The 18175-nt window shown below is 40.2% G+C and overlaps 1 protein-coding gene across 3 annotated transcripts in view; it reads left to right on the forward strand.

Moving 5' to 3' along the window:
* abcc1 (ATP binding cassette subfamily C member 1 (ABCC1 blood group)) overlaps window positions 1-18175 on the forward strand; it is a 121678-nt gene that overhangs the window by 54964 nt on the left and 48539 nt on the right. For all 3 annotated transcript variants that reach the window (XM_084677105.1, XM_084677106.1, XM_084677107.1), the window contains exons 14-15: window positions 3123-3210; window positions 18034-18103. In XM_084677105.1, the coding sequence (XP_084533231.1) occupies window positions 3123-3210; window positions 18034-18103 (158 nt within the window). The remainder of the gene's footprint in view (window positions 1-3122; window positions 3211-18033; window positions 18104-18175) is intronic.

The following is an 18175-nucleotide window of genomic DNA, read 5'->3' on the forward strand; positions in this document are numbered from 1 at the left end:
ATTTAACATCAGTGTAGAAATATGGCCATGTGTTTTATATGTTCATCCTAACCAAACGCCTATTAATGGATATAATGTGATCTAACAAGACTTGGTAATAATGTAATAAATAAAATCTTGAGAACTGTTTCTAAAATATACTTTATTGGACATTTGCCTTTGAAAGGGGAATATTCGAAGAACCATATAGGCTACACGACGTTTCCATCAGATGTAAGTGGGGGTGAAACATTTAGTCACCGAGGACCTTCATTGTCCCACAAAAGCAGTCTGGCTTGATGACACAATCAACAAAAGAATAATGGGTGTGTTTAACAAAAGCTTCTGAAGGCAAGACTAATATTATTTAAATATAGGCCTATATAATTTCCTATTGTGGTTACCGGTTAAAGTATTAATCTTCGTCTTTGCTCCAGATAGACGTCAACAATCTATGCTCGCGCTTAACATAATATTTTGGCCATCATGTCATGAACGTTTTTACGAAAAATCAAATCCGTTTTAAAATAACGGGAATAAACTATATTAACAACATTTCATGTATGTGTGACAACGATTTGCTAAACTTGCTACAACAAGGCAGGCAACTCAAGCCATTTCTCCCTGTGCTCATTCAATATAAGTCTATGGCTCATTCAGCTCAATGTAAATCGGCTACCGGCCAATGTGAACTTTGGTGCTCGTGCACTGTTAGTATCCGCGAGCACATTTGCAGGCAACTTTTATTGAAGTAAGCAAATAAATGGGGTTCTAGTTTACCCATTTCGGATTGGTCTCAAATTTAGCAAAAATCTGGAAAAATTATTCTATGAAAAAGCTAGTAGTATGAGCCAGGTTCGAGAATCGAACAAAAATTATTGGGGGAGATAGTTTTGTAAATGTTGACTGGAGTTAATAGAATAAAAACGACCAGAAGAGTCGGAAACCTAACCCTAATGCAATACCACCTACATCCACCGGGGCCGTTGCTTCAAGCCGAGGGGCGAGGGGTGGGGGCTTGGCGTGTTCATTGTAGGACATGGAGTTTGTAGTATCCATGGCAACCAAAGGACTACACATGGGTTTACGTTACACGAGTGAACTAGCTTGCAGAAAACAACTATTTTGTAATAGCTATATCAAAAGTATTTTTTCTTGCTGTACCAGTTAACAGAAACAACACCATGGTATTCACTTTAAAAGCTGCTACTTAAGCTAATTCAGAAAGCTAGTCAGCAGTTCCCCCATCTAGCTAACTTTGATAACAAAAAATCTGACAAAGTTTAGTTTGAGGGCGTTTTGTCTGAGAATGATGGCGTTTGGTTTGAGAGCGTTTTAGCTGAGAATGACAGAGGTTTTTCTGAGACTGAAGCTGTTTGGTCTGAGACTTGACGCCTTTTCGTTTGAGTCTGAGGATATGATAAAATAAACATCGTACGAGATACGTTGTTGAGTAACGTTAACGCATGGCGGCAGTGACGTACGGTGATGTCAGTAAGAGGCTGGGCATTGAGTTATGAAAGCCAGATTACCTAATTTATTGCTAGGCTAATATGTCAAAACAGTAAACGCAGTAAACAGTACAAGCAGTAGCCTACGGCCGCTGAATGTTAGCACAGCCACATAGCCAATCTTTTCTTCATACCAGTCTGTTTGAGACGATAGAAAACATGTTGTCCCATTTGCTGCAGTAGTCATTATAAGTCTGGCGTAGACCTCCCTCTTCTTATTAACTAATTTTTTGAATAAAATCGATCTTGGGGAAATTCCTCAACTCTGTGATATTGGCAGACACCGCTGCTGTCATTTTGACTTGAATTTTGCGGCGATTACGTTTACAACGTAGCCAGTGTAATGACGTTAGCTGCGCAAATGTCCAGTAATCTCGTTATATGTTTGATAGGCTACATAACGTAGATGATTACTGGCATATTTACGTGCAAAGGCACAGAAAAATTGTGAAGAATACAGGATCAAAGTGTGCTTGTCGCCCGCAATGAATGGACAGTAAAAGCACTGCTTATTCTACCATTTTTTTGTATTTGATTATGCGTAACTCTTACATTTGTCATCGTAACGTCTAAACAATTGGAATTACATACATATTGCATGTATAAATCACAAGAATAATTAGTAAAAATACAAATACTAGTTTAAATAAAACTTAAAAATAAGTAAAAAATAAAATGATTTAATAAACATTTTTACGTTTGAATTTTGGCTTTGTCTTCCCTGACTACACGTCATTGGCGAGGCAGAGAAATCAGTACGACCTAAGTCCTCCAAGGTGTGGGAGCATTTCACACTAAATACATTGAAAAATTGTGTTAATTGACCTAGGTGAAGTTAGTTTCATATTCAACATTTGTCTCACAATCGGAAGACACTACTTTGCAGCATCGCGTTAGGGACCGGGTGAAAACTACCCATACTTTTTTGAAAAATGTAGACTTTTATAATATTTTTAGGAATATGAAACTTCAAACAGACACCAGTATCTTAACAATGTCTGGTATACGTCCACAGCCTTTACTTTTTCAATTAAGTTTCAAATAAAATTATTGCAAATTGATAGCACTGAATTTGCACTGTCAGTCTTGTTTTTGAATAAAGGGTTGGAAATTAATGTTTTTTTTAATTTGTTTTTTTAATCCAATTCATCGATTAATCAAAAAAAGAATCAACAGATTAATCTATTATTAAAATAATCGTTAGTTGCAGCCCTATTCTAGATTTACCCTGTTCCAGAGTGATGGTTAGTGAATCCTTTGCAAGAGTCTTCTTTTGAGCAGTGGTCCAACTCCCATCATCAATACAAGGTCTTGGTGAAAAATGTATGTAGCTCTGGACAGAAAAATGTTGTGACATTGCAGAAGCTTATCAAAACAATGCCACAGCAAATGCGTGCCGTAATCAAAGCTAATGGTGGGCCAACAAAATATTAGTGTGGCTTTTTTTTGGTATGTGTGTGTGTGTGCAAGATAGATAGAGGTAGAGATATATGTACATATAGATTATATAACTGTGTGTGTATGTATTTGTATATGTATGTACGAGTTATGTCTTGATTGTCTCATCGATTTTTGCGTCTTTTCTTTTCTCTCTGTCCGTCTCTTGGTTTCTCTCCTTTCTTTATTCCGCAGGCGAGCGTGTCCATGAAGCGTCTGCATGTGTTTCTCTCTCATGAAGAGCTGCAGGCGGACAGTGTGGAGCGCAGGGCTACTGTAGGCTGTGAGTCTCTTACACACACATCACACTCACACATTATACTCACACATCACACATAGGTCAGTCCCTCTATGCCAGGGGTGCACAATAAAAATTCAAAGAGGTCAATTGATGTCCCCTTAAAGGTCCAAACCATTACCTCTGCCTCGTCCATTAATTTTTGATAGCGACACAAGTTATCCCTTATCAGCGTGAGAAATACAAAGTGTAGCATGTGAGATCTGACACCACTTTCCTGACCTTTGCGCACACCATTCTACAACTTCTCTTGCTTCAGTTTTTGCTTCTCTCGCTGTGTGGGGGTCAGATCGCTGAGCAGTTAAGGAATCGGGCTATTAATCAGAAGGTTGTCTGTTCGATTCCGGCAGTGCAAAATGACGTTGTGTTCTTGGGCAAGGCACTTCACCCTACTTGCCAAGGGGGAATGTACCTGTACTTACTGTAAGTCACTCTGAATAAGAGCGTCTGGTAAATGTAAATGTCTCTCTCTTAACATGCATTGTAGGGCTGTCAAAATTGCTCAAAAATGACAATCGAATTTCCCTTTAAAAAACCACATTCGAATTTCTGATTGCGCATTAGTTACGTCAATAACAGGACAAGTTAATACAATGAAACATAACTACTTGTATACTGTAGGTAGGCCTAAGTTATTTAAGTTTAAACATATTTGACAAATTACCTACACAAAAATAAGTAAATGAACTAATGGCCAAGACCACAGACCTTGGCCTCTCGATCGCACACACGCAGTCTTTCTTTCTCTCTCTCCTGCACCGTCGCGCTTTCTGCACATAGCGGTGTAAAATGAACGACAACAATAAACAAATGCTGAGTTCTGATCAAGAGTTTTGTGCGAGCAATTTAAGGTCGCGATTCTTGTCCCAAATGTGATTCAGTGATTGAAACAAATATTACTTACATTAAAGTTTTACAGTATAGAACTTAGGGCTGCACGATTAATCGAATTTTAATCACGATTTCTGCTTCCCACGATCAAATTCGCGTGATCGAGCGATATTTAAAATGCGTCATTCCGTTCATAGAACGCTCCGTATCAAAGTTTTTTTTTTTTGCAAAGCCAATCTAGCGCTCCGTAAACCAATAGGTGCGTTCGACATCGGCGGTGGCTGCATGAAACGACCAGCGAGAGTTGCCGCTTGTTGTCGGGGAGGAGTTATAAACGGCTTTAAAATTGGTCATTTTATGTATTGGGCTATGGTAAACTCTTTCTCCAATGTGCAGGCTGCAGCCGGCTGCGGCGCTGCGTGGAGTCGAATACACCTAATGTCCGTTCACGTGCCTCCATGAGCCAGTCAGAGTTGTTCCCTGCACCATACAGCTCAATTTCTAGATGTAGACGGTTACAGACAGAGTAACGTGAGGAAAATTCCGCAACAGATAGAAGTCGGTCATAAGGCTGCTATCTTAACAAAGAAAACTAAAAAAAACTACATGTGACCCGCCTTCGCTAATCCCTAAAGAATTATTTTAGATACAGTATAAGTTTAGATAGCTTGCAAATACAGAGGATAGCCTACCGAAGTTGAGTTAGCCAATGTTGTTAGCGATGCTAGCTAACGTTTGCTAGCTGCATAACTTTTAACTGGGTCTTGCAGCGCTGCTTGATTTACTGAAATTATTCTGAAATGTTATGTTCTACTAGCCATTAGCCTATTTGAGTTTGGCACAGTTTTCCAAAGCCCTAGTGTAACTGTGTCGACAGAGTAAATAATTCCTCTTTCAAGTAATAAGCCCCCGTTCAATTGTTGAGCATTAAATTAAATTCACTATTACTATAGCTGCAAGGTCTGTAGAGATCTTGGGACTATGCCACTCGAGCGAACACAGGTCTGTGTTTTGCTCATGCAGAATTCGGTTAAATAAAATCGGTAAAATAAACGTAATGAGTGGAACAAAAGATGAAGTAACGTGGCATTTTATTTTGTGTGAGTTTTAACTTGTCCAGTGGGGCAAGTACATTTCTCTTCCACTTGCCCTACAAAAAAATCCACTTGTCCCGGACAAGCGGACAAGCCTTAATGCTGAGCCCTGCCGTATTTGTTTTTTATTGATTATATATTATTTTTATACACATCCATTATGCAAGTACAATGTATAGTGACAATACAATTTGATTAGGTTATAATCAACAAATAATTGTGATAATTAATGGTGATCTCAATATTTATCAAAATAATCGTGATTATCATTTTGGCCTTAATCGTGCAGCCCTAATAGAACTGACATTAAACGCTCTGAGCGAGCTGTGCTGTGGTAAAAATGGAGGTGTAGCCTCAAGTTGCTAGTTGTTGAATGGTAAGCTATCCATAGTTTACACACAACTTTAGCTCTAGCCTCAACAAGTTAACCATCAACTGACCAAAATCCGAATATTTCGATTAGATTTTTTGGGTTACAATCACTTTCTCTGCTGCAGTCAAGCTGGGTTCAGCACTTACTGCCATCTTCCACGCAAGTCAACTGTCAGCAGTGACGCTCAGGCGCGCGCCCACCCGCAAAGCAGACAGACGCGCTGTCGCTGCGGTTGTGTTTTTTTAATTATTATTTTTACATTTGAATATTAATTTTCACATTCGAAATTCGTTTTTTCACCACTATTCAAATATATACTCGAATTTAGAATATTCGTTGACAGCCCTAATGCATTGTAAGGTTTTGCTTTGATTGTCTGAGATAGTCTTTAAGCATCAAATAATGAAAAAAGTAGTTTCCGCATCTCTCTTTGCGTCACAGCCCCTTCACTCTGATTGGTCCTCTGGTCTGCAGCGAGTCTGGTCTGATATTTCGAGAACCAGACACTCTGCAAAGTTAATATTTTGCCGTTGTCCTTTTTATAATCCAACAGACTGCAGTAGGCTACCGCAATTGAAGTAATGCAATTAACAGAGTTTCATATAATTGCGAATGCGTAGGCATAGTACGGAAAATAGGGAAATTAATTTTGAGTTATTTAGAAGGCTTTTAGGCTGCAACGGAAGGGGCTGGCTAGCTAACAGAATGACAATATAAAGTGAATATACTATCAGATATATAGATTAGTGAATTGTTACATAAATTAATGCCGGGCTTAAAGTATTCCGGCACCGTGCCGGATGTCCGGCGTGCGGTGCCATGAGAAAAAAAATAATAATTGGGAATTGCATGCGGTTTAATATTTTCGAGTCAATTGATTTTCTCTACCAATCATATGAGAGAAACACAGCTATACCTAACGTTACAAGCCTATCAGAAGCAGAGCAGGGCGGGTCCTGGCAACACAGTGTGAATAAGATCCATACGTCACGTTAGTGTTGACGGTGAAAGCATGGAGCTCAAAATTCATGAAGCCTGGGGATGATGTCCTACCCATTGATAAATGACTCAAAAATAAATGGCGCTGGGCGTGGATAGAAGGTAGATAAGGAGAGCCTTTTGGCACTGTGCGTAGGATTCTTACTAAAATTGTACGTATGGCCAAAAGCCTAAAATGGCCCCCCAAAAATTAGATGTTTAAAACCGCGCGTACGCACACCTGTAAGCAATGTTCCCTTTATAAATCACAGATTACCCTCAAGTGTGCATACGTGAATCAGCATTTTACCCCGCCCTGAACACGCCCCTTTTTAACCATAAATGGTCATGCAAAGCACTCAATGAATGCAAATCCAGTATATTAATGGCCCTGGTATGCGATTGTTCTTACGTTACGTTCAATCATGGCATCAGGAGGGAAAACAACGAAAAGGCGCAACTTCTCAGACACTGACATTGACATACATAAACGAGGTGGAGGAGCAAAAAACCACAATTGGCCTATTTAGTGGCCACAGCAGCGGGATCACCAATAAATTAAAAACAATTTGAAAACAAAAAAGTATCCGTAAACACACATTTCTTCATGCTGGTTTTGTTATGAACAGTATTAAAGTTTGGACTGAAGTACGTAGTGTAGCAATTGCACAGGAGCTTAATGCCTGTATTTCCAGTTGTTGACATGATAACATTCACATTATTAAAGAAATGTATTTAGTTATAGGCTACACTGTTTTTGCATAAAGGTAGGATATGTGATGTTATCCTGTATTCCATGCAGTCAGAACATCTCCCCTCCTGCACTCCCGTAGGGGACAATCTTGATGGTGAGACAGCACTTAATTTTGATGTAAATTTTTTTGTTGGATTGTACAAGGTGTTTATGGAACAATTATCACTCAGTACAAGTGCAAATAACACTGCTGGATGTAATCTTAATTATAATGATGAAATTGAGTGAAAAAACGTGTGTGGAAAACTAAATATCTATTAAGAGTCATCGTTCTTCCCACATTTACTTTCTGCCGTCTGACTACAGTACGGTCATCTGCGTCACCAATTCCCACTGTCTCCAAAATGTGCGTAGGCCTAAGGATGGGTCAGAGTTTGGAGGACCGCACATTCTCCCGTCGTTAGTTTTTTATAAATCACAACCTTTGCGTGGGAAGTAGTGTACGCTGATTTTCAGCCTTGTTTTGTGCGTACGCAACGTTTATAAAGACCCCTGGAGCTGAGTGCACCAGCTGGGCGTACGCCTGGTTGTAACGCTACGTCCGACGTAGAACTGAAAGTTACAACTAACTTAAAGTTACGATTAGTGCACTAGTTTGACTTAAGCCCTGCACCTGGTGTGCTGCACCTGGGTGTACATTTTATGCCTAGTGGGGAGCAGGCTTAAGTTGGAAAATCTGACTAATATCTATGGTAATTATAATGTACAACAGTTTGATAGTTCATGCAGTGTGTCTTGTTTATAGGCAACATATGGTGCGTCATCGCACAAATCCACTGTTAATTTTATTGGTTATTGGCCTGATTTCCAAGCTGATTGTTTCTGTTTGTTTGTGTTGATATTATTAAATTTCCCTGTGAGCACGCTTCTATTCTGAGTAAACTCAGAATAGAAGCGTTTTCTAATTTCTCTATCAGTAAAATGTATTTTTCTTTTGTTTTTGTTTTTATCCATGGCTTGTTTTGAATTGAGATAGGCTAGCTATAGAGTGCGCTTTGGATAGGCTCTTAAATGTGTTGCTTGGAACGATTGCCGCTTTCGCATTTTCACAACAAAGCGCATCTTAAAACCAGTTGTAGCTACGACCGTGGTCTGTCAAGCTTGGTGCACTTGGTGTAAATTTAAATCACAAAATCAAACGTAGCTAAGGCCGACGTAGGAAAAAAGACCAACTTTTTAAGCCCAGCTGGTGCACTCGGCTCCAGGTGCTTATTTCTGCACGTTAGAAAACTAGCAGAAGACAAAAGAGCGTTTCTCTCCAACCCCCCCCCCCCCCCCTTCCCCTTAAAAAAGTTCAGGCCCAGGATTTTTTGTCACTTCAACCCTTGTTAATGTGTTTACTGATGTCAAAACTGCCAGCACATTGCAAATGTACAAGCACTGTATGATGAATTAACCCTACAATTATGACAACTGGCTCAAACATTGTGCATGTAAGGACTTCTGTTATTAACTAAATGTTTAGATGTTTATGCTGGTAAGACAATGTAACAGGGAACCAATATAGTACATTTTGATCAACATCCATCCATCATCTGCTGCTTTTCCGGGGGTCGGGTTGCTGGGGCAGCAACCTAAGCAGGGAGGCCCAGACTTCCCTCTCCCCGGCCACTTCCACCAGCTCTTTGTGGGGGACCTCGAGACGTTCCAAGGCCAGCCATGAGACATAGTCCCTCCAGCGTGTCCTGGGTCTTCCCCGGGGCCTCTTCCCAGTGGGACGTGCCCAGAACACCTCACCAGGGAGGCGTCCAGGAGGCATCCTTATCAGATATCCGAGCCTCCTCAACTGGCCCCTCTTGACGCGGAGGAGCAGCGGTTCTACTCTGAGCCCCTCCCGGATGACCGAGCTTCTCACCCTCTCTCTAAGGGAGAGCCCGGACACACTGCAGAGAAAACCGATTTTGGCCGCTTGTATTCGCAATCTCGTTCTTTCGGTCACTAGCCACAGTTCGTGAACATAAGTGAGAGTAGGAACGTAGATCGACTGGTAAATAGAGAGCTTCACCTTTTGACTCAGCTCCTTCACCACGACGGACCGATGCAGAGCCCGCATCACCGCTGACGCCGCACCAATCCGCCTGTTGATCTCGCGCTCCATTCTTTCCTCACTCATGAACAAGAACCCGAGGTACTTGAACTCCTCCGCTTGGGTCAAGATCTCCTCCCCGACCCGGAGATTGCACTCAACCCTTTTCTGGTCAATAACCATGGCTTCATATTTGGAGGTGCTGGTTCTCATTCCAGCCACTTCGCATTCGGTTGCGAACCGTTCCAGTGAGAGCTGAAGGTCACGGCCCGATGAAGCCATCAGGACCACATCATCCGCAAAAAGCGGACTACCAAACCGGACTACCTTCAGGAGGAAGGCTGCGCGTATAAATTCTGTCCATATAAGTTATGAACAGAATCAGTGACAAAGGGCAGCCCTCACCGGGAATTCCAACCCTCACCGGGAACAAGTTCGACTTACTGCTGGCAATGCGTACCCAGCGTCGGAAATACATGAGGGCAAAGGGCAAAACTGCCCCCAAAAATTATAATTTTGCCCCTGATATCACTAGGAGAGGGGCAAAAAATGCCCCCAAAATTTCCTCTAATAATAATGATATTTTAATTAACTTGTCAAAAACATTGTGACCTGGTCCAGTTGCTATATAATGCTTTTGATTTTCACCTTGACTAATGTGCGTGTGCGTAAAGAACCCAACGTTCGAAAAAATGTAGCGCTTCTTAATCAGACCTGTGAGTGACTGCGAGTGTGAGGAGAACTGACGAAGCAGTAAAGTCTCCGTCACCATCTCAGGTTTGTCTTGGAGTGGACCCGATTTTTTGCGAAGCATGTCGAACTTGTGGACAACGAGTTGCCAAAGTTGTTGTCAATCCGGCACTGTCGAGTTTTTTTTTCTCCCCATCCTCATAAGTAACTGTCATCTTGTAGTTGACAACCAATCCTCTATTTGGGGAAAGTTGAGTGTGCAGTTGAAAAAAAGTTTAAAAATGAATGTAATAATAACAATTCATAAGCACAGAGAAATAAGATAAAATTGAATATGATGGTCTGATTTATGTTTTCTGTTAAAAGAAATCGAAGAAAACAATTTGAGTCTGTAGACTACTGCTTACAGTAATAGTAATATTATTGCCATTTGATGAAAATTGCTCATACTGTAAGCCTAAATAAGCACATTTATAATCTTGAACAAAGGTTAAATGTCTTATTATTACATTTAGTAGACGCTCTTATCCAGAGCGACTTACAGTAAGTACAGGGACATTCCCCTGAGGCAAGTAGGGTGAAACGCCTTGCCCAAGGACACAACATCATTTTTCACGGCCGGGAATTGAATTGGCAACCTTCTGATTACTAACCCGATTCCCTAAACCGCTCAGCCACCTGATTCCCTCAAAGCGTCTGCTAAATGACTAAATGTTGTTTCAAAAAGTGCCCCCAATAAAAAAAAAATGCCCCTGGATTTCAGTCACTGGGGGCAAAATTGCCCTCTAAAAAATATGTAAATTTCCTACCCTGTGCGTACCAAACTCTGGCACCGGTCGTACAGGGACCGGACAGCCCCGATTAGGGAATCCGGTACCCCGGACTCCCGGAGCCCAGGAGGGCAGAGAGAATAACAGAAATGTACCTCAAATCCACTCCTTAAATAAGTTAACCTAGGCGCAAAACTATACATCCAATCCAAAAAATCCGGATATTTTCCGAGACCCTAGACTCCACGCCGAAACCACAGATATCCTTTATATGTCTGTGCGGTCAGAAATACAACTCTATCGGCAGTTTCAAAATGTTGTTCCTTCTGCTTTATCTGACACATTTTACCCACCTCTCCATTGAAGTTAGTGAGAGCATTTGAAAGGCTGCTCTCGCTTCAAGGCTCATAGCTGAAAATCTGTAAATGTGAGCTCTTTAGTAGTTGGCTGAAAGAGGACAGGTTTTCCTACATTTTAAGGTAGAGGAATTTGTTTGACAATGTAGTTGAATATCAGAAAAAGAACAGCCACTCATGGCTGCTCATTTATAAAAATCAAGCAGGAGCAAAAATGTTGATGTATTTGAAACTGACATAATTCAAAATTGGCTGAATATTTGAAAAAGCTGAATCATTTGGGAATAGCTGAATGTATTGTGAATGGTGTCTCTAGCTGAAAGTATGCTGAAGTAGTTAAGTTTGAAAGAGGAGGAAGCTTTTTTTTTTATGATTTGAAAGGATTTACCATTACTTTTAAAGGGAGAATAATTTGCACAAAAACATTAATATGAGAAAAGTGATAGCACACATATCCTGAAGGAGTTGAACGTTTTGATACCAAAATGGTAGGAATCGGTGAAAGTATGCAGGGGTGGGGGTTGCCAACCGTCCCAAATTGTCCGGGACATCCCGAATAATGGGTGATTTTGATTTGTCCCGTCAGGGACATCTCCAGTCCCGTATTTCAATCACAGCCTCGCCGGCCAATAATAGGCTACTGTAAATGTGCCAAAACTCACACAAACGTTGCTATGGAACACGGTTGTTGCTTGTTGGTGACAATGTTTGGTTTAGGGCTAAAGCTTATCAGTGTCTGTGGCATATGGTTAGAGTCTAATGCTATTTCAAGAAAACAACATGAAATTTGACAGAAACTTGTAATAATTGTCTTGACTATTACTATGAACAATACATACAAGCAAGTACAGTAGTGGTTTGCCAACATTACACTGAAATTAGTAGGTTTATGGTATGGCTAATGAAACCTTGCGATTTCCTTTATTGTTGGTTAGCTGTTGGCGCAGGTGCATAGAAAAGTGTCCCTCATTTGGGGTTGAGGAAGGTGGCAACCCTAAGGAGTAGTTAAAGGACAAAAAAAACAGCGGAACTAAGAAGTTGGAATAATAAAGAGAAACAGGAAAACAATAGCATGCTCACAATAAGTATGCGGAATAACAATAGTGTTTTTGCTTTCAGTAAACACACTAATGAGAAGAATATGAAGAAGTTGAATAAAGATTCAAAGAACAATACTTGGAACAATAAGAATATGAAGAAGTTAAATAAAGATGCAAAGAACAATACTTGGAATGCCGAAGCTACATTCCAACAATTATGATCTGAGAAATATAAGTACCAAAACCACTGAAAATTACCAGAAAAAATCTGTAATCACCAGCTGCATCAGGGGCACTGTACTATCTATAATTCCAGGAATCTGTGTGTGTGCCACCAATTCTATCACGGGCACTATGCCCCAGTCAGTATTTAATTTTAGGGATGCACCGAATCCAGGATTCAGCTTCGGATTTGGCAGAATATTGGGCTTTTTGACACGGTTCGGTTTCTGCAGAACCTTAGAATTTTTTCCCACCGAACCCTATGCTTGCACTAGGCGTGCTAAGCTGGTTGACTTAATTAACGATGACGGGAAGGTGTTTACGTAGGTGGACCGTTCAATGCAGTAGGCTGTGAGAAAGTGGAAAATGGAACAGAAAAAGTGTAGTTTGGCATCACTTTCAGTCAAAAGAAGGCAATTCAAGTTGAGCTACATGTTTTGCAATGCTGATTTGTCTCGTTGGGGGCAAGGACCCTAAACAATACACAACATTGCCGCTGTTAAAACATTTGCGTTTGAAACATCCGAAATAAATTCAAGTATACGAGTTGTGCATGATGAAATCGTCAGACAGCAGCCAAAATGCAGCAACTTCAGGTATGGCAAGACAAGTTTTTAAAAACTTGTGTTAATCAGATGACCATTAACAGCTTTGCTAGCCCTTCACCAAACAAACAGTGGGCCTCAGATCACCCATGAGCCAAAGCCATCCATGCAGCAATTGGGAAAATGATAGCCATTGACTTGTACTGTACTTTTGTGACAGTCTGTAAATGCAACATTAATTAAGTAACCTATATTTTTGAATTCTACTGAGTTATATTGGGGCGGTTCATATGCAGACCTCATTTGCCCAAAATGCTACTTGTTCTTGTATAATAGGCTACATGGTAGCCAACTTTAGGAGGACTATGTTTGTGTGATGTGTAGCCTAACTCAAGCTAATCATAAACGAGGCAGCATTTCCATGTAACATTCAGTCATTTTATTTTAAACAAAGTGCCAAACAGTGAATTAAAATCTTCTGCCAGTCACCGCTACAGGTCCTGTCAATGGCCCTGACAATGAAGCACAAAATAAGTTGGTGTCCTATCAACATAATTGCACGTGTGAAAGGGGCTATACAAGTCACAAAAAAATTACATCTAAAATAATATACATCATCAAAAAAATATTATGTGATTCTGGTTTTTGTCACATAGCCATGTGAAAGGTTGGATATGGAAGCTGCAATCGTGATTCATTCACCTGGCTTGTTTTGAATTGGCTTCTGGGGCAAGTTTGAGTGTCTCCGCTAGTATAAGGAACTCCAGACCCTTAGGACAAATCCCAATACTCTCCCTTATCCCTTCCCCTTACCCCTTAGTTTTGCGCGTTCCCGTGAGAGCTATTGGTGTCCCAATACTCTATTTGAGCTAGGGGTAGGGCTAAGATGAAGGGGTATGCACCCCTTAAAACCAGGTAAGATCGGGAGCTTACTTGAAACCTAGGGCTGTGTGAATACTGCGCGACCGGCAACAATGGCGGCCGGATCATCCAAAAAGTCTGATAAATGTAATATTTAATTTAATTAATTAATTATGACAATCTTGTTTTGTGGTATACACAGTCATGTACATATATATTTGCAACCATTTTCCTAATAACGTTTCAAAAAATCGCTAGTTTGGTACACTAATGTTACAGTGCTGATTTGCACAACAGTCTTGCATTTCTCTGACTAGCATTTCCACAGTTTTAAGTAAACTCCATAAGCAGCAAATTTCGTTTGATATCAGTGCATCACACTATTTGCTTTGGAGATATTGATACGTGCTAGATGATGTACCCGTAACCAAGTGGCGTCCCATTTCTTAGGGATATGTAGCCCTTACCCCTCAGTTTCGAGGGCTACGGGTAAATTAAGGGCTAGGGGGAAGGGTAAGGGGGAGTATTGGGATTCAGCCTTGATTCTCTCCCAGTCCCGTCTTCCACTTCATCATAGCGTCTGCAATTAGAAGTCATGAACTTATTGTCAGCACCAATTTGAACGTTGAACGCTGCGTGTAAGCCATAGTTCCTGGCATCTCCAAACACCTACCACTCTCTTTCGGAACTCCAGCACATTATTAAAACAATATGGCACTAGCTAAATTAGCTAAGCAGAGCTAGCATTGGGAGGAGCGTCGGCAAACTTTGCATGTGTTTGTAATGTTATGCTAACTATTCTAACTATAATAGGAGAAGGCTAATATAGAAGCATTTCGTAACTCAATTAATTAAAGGTGATTTTGAATTAGACGGCTCAAATATATAAGGTCCTTACTAAAGTTGTATATAGGCAGCGCCATTGCTGTGTATTCCATGACCGACTGTCTCAAAACGTGGTCAGCCACGCTAGCTACACAGTCTTCGAAAATGTATGGCTATAGCTATTTTGGAATACGTTTTTCTAACAGTTCTGAAAGATTATTTTCACAGATTCTTTTGTGGGTGATTTGTGAGACGCTAAACTTTGATATCATATATGCATTTTCACTATTTCAACATGACTGTCTGGAGGATTTAACCGATTACCTCTAGCTAGCGAAATCCTAACAAACAATGTGAATCTGATAACAAATAAACAGGCTAAATAGCCTACATTTCAAACCCATACGTAATAGCATGCCCCATTCAATTTCTGCAAATACATTTATGTATTTATATTTATACAATTATGTATTATTTACATTTATTAAGAAACTCACCTTTAAAGTAGCTATTTCCGGGTGAAAAATTTGTGAAAGACGGTGGAACTTAAGATAACCCCTGCAAAATATATTTTAAAACCCCAGTTTCAGCGATGCATTTGGGCATGTGCAATGTTGTTGCTCAGAGGCAGACTGAGGGGCAGGTTTGCTAGGAAGAACTGCAATATTCTGTGATGACTTGTCTTTGGAATTTAAACTCTTAAGAGTCGCTTACCTTTTGGTCACATTTAACAATTTTGTATTACAAAATTATTGGAGCACAAATTTGCATTGTGTGTCATACAGCTTTGGTATGCTATACAAAGAATGTTTCCTTATGTTACACATCACCAATTGATTGCTTTTGTAGACTACATGTTTATAATAAAGAATGAAAGACTCAACTATATTCTAGATTCAGCAAAGTATTTTATTTATTAGCCTAAAACTATTTTTCTGCATATGAGAAAATTGATGTGGGGCTGAGTTGCACATGAATTACATGCATTGTCTACATTTATATGTGCTGGGATGCAACATTTAATGTTGTGTGTGATTGAAATTAATGTAAACTAGGCTACATTACCAAAGTGTCAGAACTGAGAGCAGTCCAGTTTGATCTCTCCATCTCTGTATAAACCACTTATAATGCACTCGAGAGCCGTTGTCCTTCAACCAAAGAGCGACGTAACTGCGACTTAATCCATGGTACCAAAATTAACGTAGCAGACCAGGGTACAACGTTGCGGCAAAGTTGTCCATGGTATCAACTGGCAACATTCATTTTCTAACGTTGCTACGACGTCGCGGCTACGTTGTCCACGGGACCAAAAATAAGGTTTCCAGCCGACCAAGGTACAATGTCGCGGCAACGTTGTCCACAGCACCAACTGGAAACGTTTATTTTTTAAAGTTGCGGCAACGTTGCGGGTTACCAAATGAGCACTGACTGGCAACGTTGCCGCAATGTCATGTATTAGCTGGGAAGGCGCTGAATTAAAAAAAAACACCAAAGTTTCCTTTTGTCTGCTCGTATCACTTGCAACATAAAGTGTGTCATAAGAAATACACTAGCTATATTGTAGTATGTTTTAGTACATTTACATTTATTTATTTAGCATACACTTTTATCCAAAGCGAGTTCCAAGAGAGAGCTTTACAAAGTGCATCGGTCACTTATAATAACAACAAGATATCCCCAAAAATATTGCGGGTAGCCAAAACATGAAGCACATATTGTGAACAACCAAAATAAGTGCCAAAGGGAAGAACCATTTGAGCATGTAGCTAAACAAGTTACAATAGTGTTCTCAATTTATGATATAAGTTGATTCAAGATTCTAACCAAATGTATAGGCATGGCTGTGAGGGAAAACAACTGCTGCAGTGCATCTAAATGTAATGTAAAGCTTGTAAAGAAACAACGCAGCAATCAAATTATTTAATAGATCCGTCTTTCTAATTGCCATTAGATAGGAGGGAAGATTACTAGTGCACACCCTATGAATCATGTAAGTTTTAACACGTTGCATAAAGCTTGTACCAAAGACCCTCGATGTAAAAGTTGTTACTATTTATAATTACAGCACAATTTGTGTAAATTGTCACTCATATATTTGCAGTTTATGGCTAATAGCAGAGACCTACTAGAGCCTCAAGTAGATAAACAAGAAGCTAACGTTATACTGCTAACAATGTTAGCTGGTCGGTTTTTCAGGGAATCTCAAATACATGTACTGACTGTAAAATTAATCACACGACTGAATTCTAGAGGACCTAAGCTTTCAAACAAGGTATAGCAAATGCATGTGCCCTGTAGTGAAATGTTTGTGGCTAATGTTACGCCTGCTTATCGCAGCACAGCAGAGCGCAGGGCAGCGATCTGACCAGCAAACTAATTATGTTAACACTTAAAAGCCATCCAGTGAAAGGGTGTATTGTTGACTTGTTGTAGCACACGAACATAGCACATCTGCCACAAATCCACCTAATTATTTAATATTTTAGCAGCAGGACTTCTCAGCAGTTCTCCATTGAATTGAATGATATCCCCGGTAAACCGGAAGTGCCAACATTTGAAAAAAGTGGGAGGAGCGGAATTCGGAGACCTTAAGGAACAGTGTGAAATACCCAAAAAACACAGTTAATCACCCTTTTAAGTCACCAAACATAAAAAAAGAAAAACACTTTTCTTTGCATTGTTGCACTTTTATTGACAGGTTTTGGTTTGTACTTGGGGGTAGCCTACTTTATGGGATTATAAATCTAAAATTCTAATATTTTGGATATTGATTGGATCTTGAGAGGGTAAACAGGCATTTGTCAAAATAGTTTTTCCCCACTTGTTGCCTATTCTTTTTTTACAGTTAAAATAACATTTTATTTAAAATACACTGCTGTGGACGTTGTTTTCTTACATTTTAGTCATTTAGCAGACGCTCTTATCCAGAGCAACTTACAGTTAGTACAGGGACATTCCCCCCGAGGTAAGTCAGGTGAAGTGCCTTGCCCAAGGACACAACGTCATTTGGCATTGCGGGGAATAGATCCGGCTACTTTCTGATTACTAGCCTGACTCCCTCACCACTCAGCCATCTGACTACCTAACACCCTACTTCATTAATGTGTTTACTGTGTTAATGGACTGAGGATGGGAGAAGGATTCGGTTTCGGCAGAATTTAACCAGTGGATTTGGTATTTGTCCGAACCCCAAAAATCTGGATTTGGTGCATCCCTATTTAATTTAGCAATTATTTATGAGAGACATATCTAGATCCAGATAGAACCTTTATTTGGTCTGTGTCTGGACTGAAGTCTGCCAATTATGGACCCCTGCTCTATGCATTAGCAGGTGCTGCTTGATGTGTAAAGCCTTGATTAAATAAGTGTTCCGACTATTTCTTTTTCTCCTCCCGTCTCTTCTGTTCTTTTCCTTTTTTACCTCTCCCCCTCCCCCCCTTCAGCCTGTAACAGTGTTTCCATTGTGAATGGAGTGTTTAGCTGGTCCAGAAATGAAACTCCCACACTTAAAAGGTAGGTTGGTGTGCATGTATGTGTGCATGTATTTGTTTGCGTGTTGTGTCTGCGTTTTCTTCCCAGGACAGT

Source organism: Hypomesus nipponensis, chromosome 17 (genome assembly GCF_054491055.1).
Source record: "Hypomesus nipponensis isolate SF chromosome 17, ASM5449105v1, whole genome shotgun sequence".
In the NCBI taxonomy this organism is placed as follows: Eukaryota; Metazoa; Chordata; class Actinopteri; order Osmeriformes; family Osmeridae; genus Hypomesus; species Hypomesus nipponensis.